The sequence below is a fragment of the Chelon labrosus genome, assembly GCF_963514085.1.
Source record: "Chelon labrosus genome assembly, chromosome: 1".
In the NCBI taxonomy this organism is placed as follows: domain Eukaryota; kingdom Metazoa; phylum Chordata; class Actinopteri; order Mugiliformes; family Mugilidae; genus Chelon; species Chelon labrosus.
In genome coordinates, this window is record NC_140337.1 from 24,447,719 (window position 1) to 24,456,373 (window position 8,655).

Below are 8,655 nucleotides of genomic sequence, written 5' to 3' on the forward strand. Positions count from 1 at the left end.
GTAATTATAAGGTTGTTAATGTAATATATATATTTAATATCTGACTAAATCCTTGCGTGTATATCTAGCAGGAGTACGGGTTGTGTGCTGATTTCTGTCCTAATGGGTCGGTGGTTTCAGTCGGCCTCAGCACGGGAAGGTAACGCAGCACAACATCTTACAAATGACACACAGTCGACAATAATTCAGTTAAATCTTGTTCTTTAATTCACCTGAAAGTTCAGAATATGAAAAACCTAGACTTAGACTTATCCACAAGGGAATCTGTTTGGTCACAGTAGCTCAGTTGCACATAAAAAAAATAAAAATAGGTGTAAGACAGTTAAATAAAATACAAAATTAGAAAATTAGAAAAATAAATAAATAAATAATAACAATTAAAAAAAGATTAAATTAAATTAAATTAAAAAACAATTTCTAGATAAGATTTTTAACAATAGTTATTATTATTATTATTATTTTATTTTATTGTACTGTTGAGGCTTTGATGTTATTCCAACATTTCTATACTGCTCCACATTAAGTGGCCTTATTTTTGTAAAGCAGCAACCGGCAACACGACATTCTTTCCTCCAGTTGCCGTTGATAGCAACCGTTCATCAGCAACTGCTTCATAGACAACTACTACTGTTGCAGATGAATATGAGACAATAGACAGATATTACTGACTGGGTTTTTAAATAGTATTGCGTGAGTTGGTTTGGCTGCACTGCACACAGTAATTGTAGTCTTTTTGTTTGTTCTCCATGAAATTCTTTTTTATAGCATGGTGTCGAATATACCCTTTTCAATTTGCAAAGATTTTTTTTTAAATAAAAAGGGCAGACAATGTCCGACCGCATCATTTTTTTCATTTTAGGACAAATAACAAACACATCACTCTTCTTTTGGTTTAGTTCTTCCGCCTTGTGGTTGGAAAAAACAGTTTCATGTCCTTGCTCAGGCAAAGACGGACTAAAACGTCTATGTCTTCTCTGTATTTGTTAATATATATGTTATATAGGTTAATTTAATAGCTTTAGTGAAAACATTGGATGACTACAGACAATAATTACCAAGTGAACCTCTCCAACATTAGGTTACATTTACAATAATCACATATCAATGCATATTTTAAACTCGCATAACCATATGTACACCTACCGTATCATATTTGATCTACAACTGTTCAACGCAATTTTACTGATACATAATGAGTAAAGTATGAATGAATTATAGGTTGTTTAAATAAAGCAAATAATCATATTGAAATATCAGTAACAACATAAATGTTATTTTTAATTTAACCTTTTCAAAATTAGCAAAAGAAAACTAGAAAGTCCATGAAGGCAGCCATATTGGAAATGGCTGCCAAAAGCTACTGACTGCAGAGCATGGATTAATCCACCAGGGGGCAGACGACAAAAAAAAAACAACGATCATGCCTGTTATCATCCCTCACGAGCGTACACCTGTCTCTGTCTATGTCCTGTTGAACGTCTTCCACCCCCTTGTCCCGCTAACAGGTGGCTGGTCCTGGACCTGCTGACCAGGGAGGTGGTCTCTGAGTCGACCGACGGCAACGAGCAGCTGTCCGTCATGAGATATTCACCAGGTTGGTGCTGTAGTGAAAAGTTATTTTACTAGTGCCACTTCGCCTCCTACTGAGGTGCATAGAGGTCGTACCAGTACTACACTATTACCACTCTATCCATCACAGATTAGCATTGTTCTTTATCTTGTTTTGTCTCTCTTACATCATTTATTCCATCTTTACCTTTCTCTCTTTCACCAGTTTCACTATGCACCCACCCAATACACCTACATATGTTTCTATAGATATCCTGTACCAACCGTTTTGTCAGTGGCGGGCCCTTCAGTACCTTCAAACCTTATTCAAAACACCTCTTAATAGTATCTCACATAGCGAGATGAATGCCATTACTGAAGCAAGAAACTCACTTAGAACAAAGAGTCTCCTCTCACTTACTGAAGCGCCACATACCTCAAATCCAGCAGAAGCATCAATGTCCCGGTAAAATGGCTAAAACATACATAAAAGACGTAAATATAATTTATTTTACTCACCAGAACTTAATAAACTATTTAAAGTTCTCCTCTGAGCCTGTTAGCCAAAGGTGGCGCTCATAGTTGCTGACCTGAACGTGGCTTACACACCTTTTCTCCGGCTGGGTCAGGCTAGCTAGCTAGCTCCGGGGTTGGGCGGCCTTTCCTCCAAAGTCCACCGTGAAAATGTCTTTCTGAGAAGTTCTGCAACCAAATCGATAGCCTCTCCTTCTTCTGGCATGGTGGCTTCAACAAATGGCTATCAAAACGTTAACGGGGAAGATTTGGTTGTGCAACTCTCAGGACATGAACCGCTAGCTTGGCTTAAACGGAGCAGCTCTCTGACCGTCCAATCAGAGGACACGAAAACACTGATTCTACCGTAGGCCACAGAGTGAGAGTTAAGAATACAAGCTTGAAATGTGATTGGTTAAAGGAGCAGCGCCGTTACGATGTGTTTCAAGCTTCAGCCGCCTGCAGTTTTAATTGTGAAGGCCCAGGCAGATTTTTTTTGACAAGCATAGGGTATAATTTTATAAGATTAATGGGAAAGTATTAAAATGTCAGTGGTGTCTGTCTGTTTGTGTTCATGTAAATGAATAGAAATTTATGTGAGCGCCTTTAAAATCCAGCTTTAATTGATTTTAAAAGAATCCTTTATTCTTTATTTGTGGCACCAGGATTCAGGAAGTGAAAGAAGAAAACTTGAGTTCTCATTTTTCATTTCTTGGGGCATTTTTTTTAAATTTTAATCATCACAGACATGAGACTTGGACTTGGACCCAAAAAAAACAACAAAAAAAAACTCTGGAAATCCCCCGTCAGCCTTGGTGTGAATGCTCTCCTTTGTGTTTTTCAGATGGCAGCTTTTTAGCCGTCGGATCCCACGACAACTTCATCTACATCTACAACGTGACGGACAGCGGCCGGCGTTACACCCGCTTCGGGAAGTGTAACGTGAGTTCATATAACGTAGACGCAGTGTATGGTCGTTGTGTCCTTGACAATTGGCCGTGACATTGAGCCCCCTTTATTCGATAAGACATCAAAATTATGATTCTCATGCCCATGGACCGCCAGGAGGTCTGTAAGAACGAAGGAAACTAAATTTCACATCTAATTCATAAAATTCATCTATTGTGAGAGTAAGAAAGTACAGAGAGTCTAATAAACAGATTTTTTTTAATATATTTTTTTGTTTGAACCTTCAGAATCAATGTAGAATTTGTTGAAAGTAAAGAATAAACAACACCAGCGATATATTTAAAAGGTTCTGTCTTTGTCTGTGTGTCCAAACAGGGACACTCCAGCTTCATAACTCACCTGGACTGGTCCAAGGACGGGAAGTACATCATGTCTAACTCAGGCGACTACGAGATCCTTTACTGTAAGAGACTATAGAGTGTTGTATAAAGATTTTATGCGCTAATGTAAAGCGAAAAAATGTGCAGTTAGTCCAAAAAAAAAACTCGAGGACCAAGTTGCAATGTTGACTTTCATTCTTTCTATCACAATTCTACTGAAGAAAACACAATGCTGAAGTTTCTTTGTAGTCAGTCTGAATATATCATCTATTTTCCTGTGTATGTAATGCTAAACCTGCAGCTAAGTCCCTTGTAATACTGAAACTGATATAATATCATTCCTTAAACAGGAACTACCGTTTTTTACAACCTGGACCTTATTTCTGGCATAAAATATGATCATTTACTCACCCATATGACTTTGGTGTCATATGGAATCATCTGGAGATATTTAGATCCAGCGGAGCGCCGCATATACCCATATAATGGGAGTAAATGGGGCACCGAAACGCAGCATCTAAATAACGGATTATCTGCCACGAAAATCATTAATGTCACCAATATTTTGTTATGATACGCTAGTGCTATTCCCCGTTGAGTCTGGAGTTACTTGTTCATTAACCGGGATGTGTAGATTGACCTACTAACCTCTGACGTGGATGATGTCATCTCTCAGCTTGTTTACCTGTAATTTATATGAATAGTAGATCATCTGCAGACCCCGGATGATGATAACAGGTAACTCCGGACTCAACGGGGAATAGCACTAGTGTATCACAACAAAATATTGGTGAAATGAACGAGTTTCGTGGCAGATAATGAGTTATTTAGAGGCTGCGTTCCGGTGCCCCAGTCACTCCCATTATATGGATATACGCGGATCTAAATATCGTCCGAATGAATCCAAATGACACCAAAGTTATATGGGTGAGTAAACGATCGTATTTTATGCCAGAAATAAGGTGCCCTTTGAAGATCCTTATTTCTTTCTCTTGGGGTTTTATTTTGAAGGGGCTGGCTTTACTGCTTGTCTCTCTTAACTCTCTTTATCTTTTAGTGTAAAGTAAAATAAAATCATGTAATTCTAGTTTCCTCTTACTAATTATATGAGTCCATTCAGTGGTTTTGTAGGCAGATGCTAACGTCTTAAATCAAATCCTAAAAACGTACTGGAAGCCAGTGAAGGGAGGCCAGTGTGGGTGGGACATGTTCAGGCTAACAGCAGCAGCATACTAATCTACCTCTCTGGCCCTGAATGTGTTTCCACAGGGGACATAGCGGGAGGCTGTAAGCTGCTGAGGAACCGCTTCGAGAGCAAAGACAGAGAATGGGCCTCCTACACCTGTGTGCTGGGTTTCCATGTCATGGGTGAGAAACATTTGTCCTTTCTCAAGTGTCGTATTCGATCGAGTGGGTCAAACAGGTGGTGACTGTGCTGCTGTGACGTACAGGTGTGTGGTTGGAGGGCTCAGACGGGACGGACATCAACGCACTGTGTCGCTCTCACAGCGAGAGGATGGTGGCGGTGGCTGATGACTTCTGTAAGGTCCACCTCTTCCAGTATCCCTGTCCCAAACTAAAGGTACAGATCATTCAAACGTCATTTCATTCATTCATTCATTCATCTTCTGTAACCGCTTGTCCTGTGAAGGGTCATGTTTAATGATTTTAACCTTTGCTAGTCTAGCGCATAGACTGTATATAAATATGGACAATGCGTCCCCACTTTGTGGACAAATTGGGAATAGCCGTTACTACAGTATTATTGAAATACTGCATTTAATATAAAATACTTTGCTAATTTATCCCGTGGGCCAGATTGAACCAATTTGGCGAGCTGGTTTTGGCTCATGGGCCGTATGTTTGAGACCCCTGCTTTAGATGCTGGTTTTCATAAACCAATGAATAAAAAGCATAGACCGTATATAAATATGGACAATGCGTCCCCACGTCCTTGCATTGGACCAAACTGACGCTATTTTCCCGGGCATACGGGCGACGCCACATCAGTACGGTCCGAGAGTGGAACCACGTGGAGCCGCCATATTGATGCCCCGCCCACATTTCCTCCAGACTCACTCTAGTTTTCGTTTAATTAATACTACGCTCTGCTCTACCTCCACCAGTTACAAGGAAATGTTGGATTATACACTGTACTTGTGTATAAATATTTATTTCGCAACTCTCACGGTCTGTACCGCTTTATGGAGCGGTTGGCATGGCAACTGGTAGACGCCATTACGTCACATCCTGTTTGTATAGCGTCAAATAACTAACAAAAACTGAACTTACTCAAAAAATATTGACACTTGAACATTCATCAACATTATATTAAGTAAATATGACAGAGTAAATGACATAAACCATCCTTGAAAAAAAATTTATTTGACGTGTATTTTAGTGTTTTAGTTTAGTCCCGCCCACTAACATGGAGGGGGTGGAGCTTATGACCTATAATGCAGCCAGCCACCAGGGGGAGCTCTACTTGCTTTGGCTTCACTTTTAAGGAGCAGTTCCACCGTCCATCTTTATAAACAGTCTACGAGTCAGTGTAGAAGCATAAACCCATGGCTCACTAGCGCCCTCTTCCATGAGGCTGAAGTACTGGCTGCCTCAAAGCTCATTTGCTGTTTGATTCAGTCCAGACTGGATTCATTCATCATCACCAGCTCATATTTTCCTTTCTTTCCTCTTCAGGCGCCGAGCCACAAGTACGAGGGCCACGGCAGCCACGTCACCAACGTCCGCTTCACCCACAGCGACTCCCACCTGCTCTCCATGGGTGGAAAGGACACCTGCATCCTCCAGTGGAGGGTGATTGGAGGCGGGGTAGGGGACAGCAGGGAGAGACTGGTCTCTGCCTCGGCCTCGTCCACCTCCACCAGCTCCCCCGAACCTGTCACCAGCTAGGAAACGAAATGATAATAATTATAAAAAATGGTGTTATTATTAACAGTGAAGGGAGAGGGTGGGGTTCTGCTTCCTGGCAGCCGTGCAGAGGTGTGGAAGTCAGCGTCGGCTAAGTTATTTGGCCTCCGCTGTGCCGCTGGTTTCAGTTTCAGGCAGAACGAGCAGAGGAGTCGTCTTCAGGAGGAGCGCCCGTGTTCATTTTGCTCTTTAATAATGTAGATCCTTGTGAAAACTGGACGGTGCGATACTTCCCATAACACCACAGTATTTGTCATTGTGTTTTTTGTATTACGGCGAGGGCCATTAGACACAGTTGTGATTGTTGGCAGGCGCAAAACATGGCTTCTGTCGTGGCTTTGGTTCCATCCCGCGTCGCCGTGTTTCAGTTAATCTCGTTTACCAGACCTCCAGAGAGCGTCGTATTTTGCCTATACAGAGATCCTTACGTATGTTTTAACATTTTACACAGTGTTTTGTTGACACCTGAGCTCATTTTTGAGGCTGTTTTCATGCTTACGACAGACGAGACTGTGACAAACCTTTGAAATCAACTCAGCTTCTCTTTTACTAATTCTTGTTTTTTTTTTTTTTTCTAACAGTAGATCAGTACACTTCAACGTGATAACTTCAGTACGATTTTATATATTTAAAAGACTGTTGGTAATAATACTGTGATGTATCGGTCAAGCTCTCAATAAACAAAGACTGGAAGGTGTGTTGTGTGGGGAGTGTCACTAGTGGGCAGTGCTGCGCCAGGAACTGTGAGCCGGAGACGACCGTTCCAGGTCCCATGTGTTTTCAGTCTGTGGTTTCCAACCTACAGACTCACCTACACTCTTTTTGTTAAAGAGAAAATTATTAATAAAATACACATAAAGGATGAACAATGAATGTTTAATGCAGAAGTCTCACTTTTACAACTGTACTACACTGTTGGATTGCACCATAGTGCATCAGTTATATTGAGTTATATATATATTAAGTATATAGATTTTTTTCTAATTAGATAGGTAGGTAGATTGGCCAACAACAAAGCCAGCCTTCCTCATCAGTTTATTCGAGTAAGTAGTTATTTGAGTAAGCATTTGCAGATTTATTTTTCTATTTTCATTATTTTTTCCTAGGTGAAAGATCTTTACTACACACCTAATAAACAGTTTTAAAGATTTTCCTGTTACAAAAAAAAAAAAAACAGTTACTGTAAAATTAATGGTATCTTGCTGAAATTTACTGTTTACCATCACAACATAAAGCTGTTATTTTCTACTTTTACAATAATGTACAGGTTAAGGGTTAAGAGTTAATTAAGGTTAATTTGTACTATTTTTAAGAGAGAGAGATATATATGAGGTATATTTGAAAGATTTTACTGTACTTAGACTTGGACAGATCATATACACATAAAAAAACACTCTTGAGAAGCAAAAAGAAAGATAAAATAAAAGTAAAATAAGATTAAAATTAAAGTAAAAATCTAGTGAAATAAAAATAAAATAAGAATCTATTAAAATAAAATAAAAAACTGGGGAAAAATCTAGTGAAATAAAAATAAAATAAGTAGAAATCTAGTAAAGTAAAATAATATTAGAATAAAAATAAAGTGTATAAAATAAATAAGTATATAAAATAAGTAGAACTTTAGTAAAATAAAATAAAAATAAAATAAGTAGAAATCTAGTAAAGTAAAATAAGTAAGAAATAAGATTAAAATACAATAAAGATTTAAGTAAACATCTAGTGAAATAAAATAAAATAAGTCAAATAAAATAAAATGAGTGTAAATCTAGTCAAATAAAAATACAATAAGTTGAATTCTAGTAAAGTAAAATAACATTAAAATAAAATAAAAGTAAGAATCTAGTAAAATAAAAATGAAGTATATAGAACTCCAGTAAAACAAAAATAAAATAAGATTAAAATACAATAAAAAAATAAAATTTAAGTAAAAATCTAGTGAAATAAAATTAAATAAGTAAAAATCTAGTAAAATAAAATTAAATAAGTAAAAATCTAGTAAAATAAAATGAGTAGAAATCTAGTCAAATAAAAATAATATAAGTAGAAATCTAGTAAAGTAAAATAAGATTAAAATGAAATAAAAGTAAAATAAAAAAAGTAAATTTAAATAAAATACAAGTAAAAATCTTGTAAAATAGAATATATAGAACTCCAGTAAAATAAAAATAAAAATAAAATAAGTAGAACTCCAGTAAAATAAAAAATAAAAAAACTACAAATCTAGTAAAATAGAATAGTAAAGTATAATAAAAATAAAATAAGATTAAAATACAATAAAAAAAATTAAATTTAAGTAAAAATCTAGTGAAATAAAATTAAATAAGTAAAAATCTAGTAAAATGAGTATAAATCTAGTAAAATAAAGTAGTATAAGCAA

At 37.2% G+C, this 8,655-nt stretch overlaps 1 protein-coding gene across 4 annotated transcripts in view; it reads left to right on the forward strand.

Moving 5' to 3' along the window:
* Positions 1-6,975, forward strand: part of eml3 (EMAP like 3) — a 53,049-nt gene extending 46,074 nt beyond the window's left edge. For 3 of the 4 annotated variants that reach the window (XM_084547151.1, XM_084547154.1, XM_084547152.1), the window contains 7 exons: positions 69-139; positions 1,506-1,594; positions 2,906-3,003; positions 3,346-3,433; positions 4,620-4,718; positions 4,802-4,932; positions 6,048-6,975. In XM_084547151.1, coding sequence (XP_084403277.1) covers positions 69-139; positions 1,506-1,594; positions 2,906-3,003; positions 3,346-3,433; positions 4,620-4,718; positions 4,802-4,932; positions 6,048-6,260 — 789 coding nt within the window. In that variant the 3' untranslated portion in view covers positions 6,261-6,975. The remainder of the gene's footprint in view (positions 1-68; positions 140-1,505; positions 1,595-2,905; positions 3,004-3,345; positions 3,434-4,619; positions 4,719-4,801; positions 4,933-6,047) is intronic. The other variant, XM_084547153.1, reaches the window with a different exon arrangement.
* Positions 6,976-8,655: the final 1,680 nt, after the last annotated feature.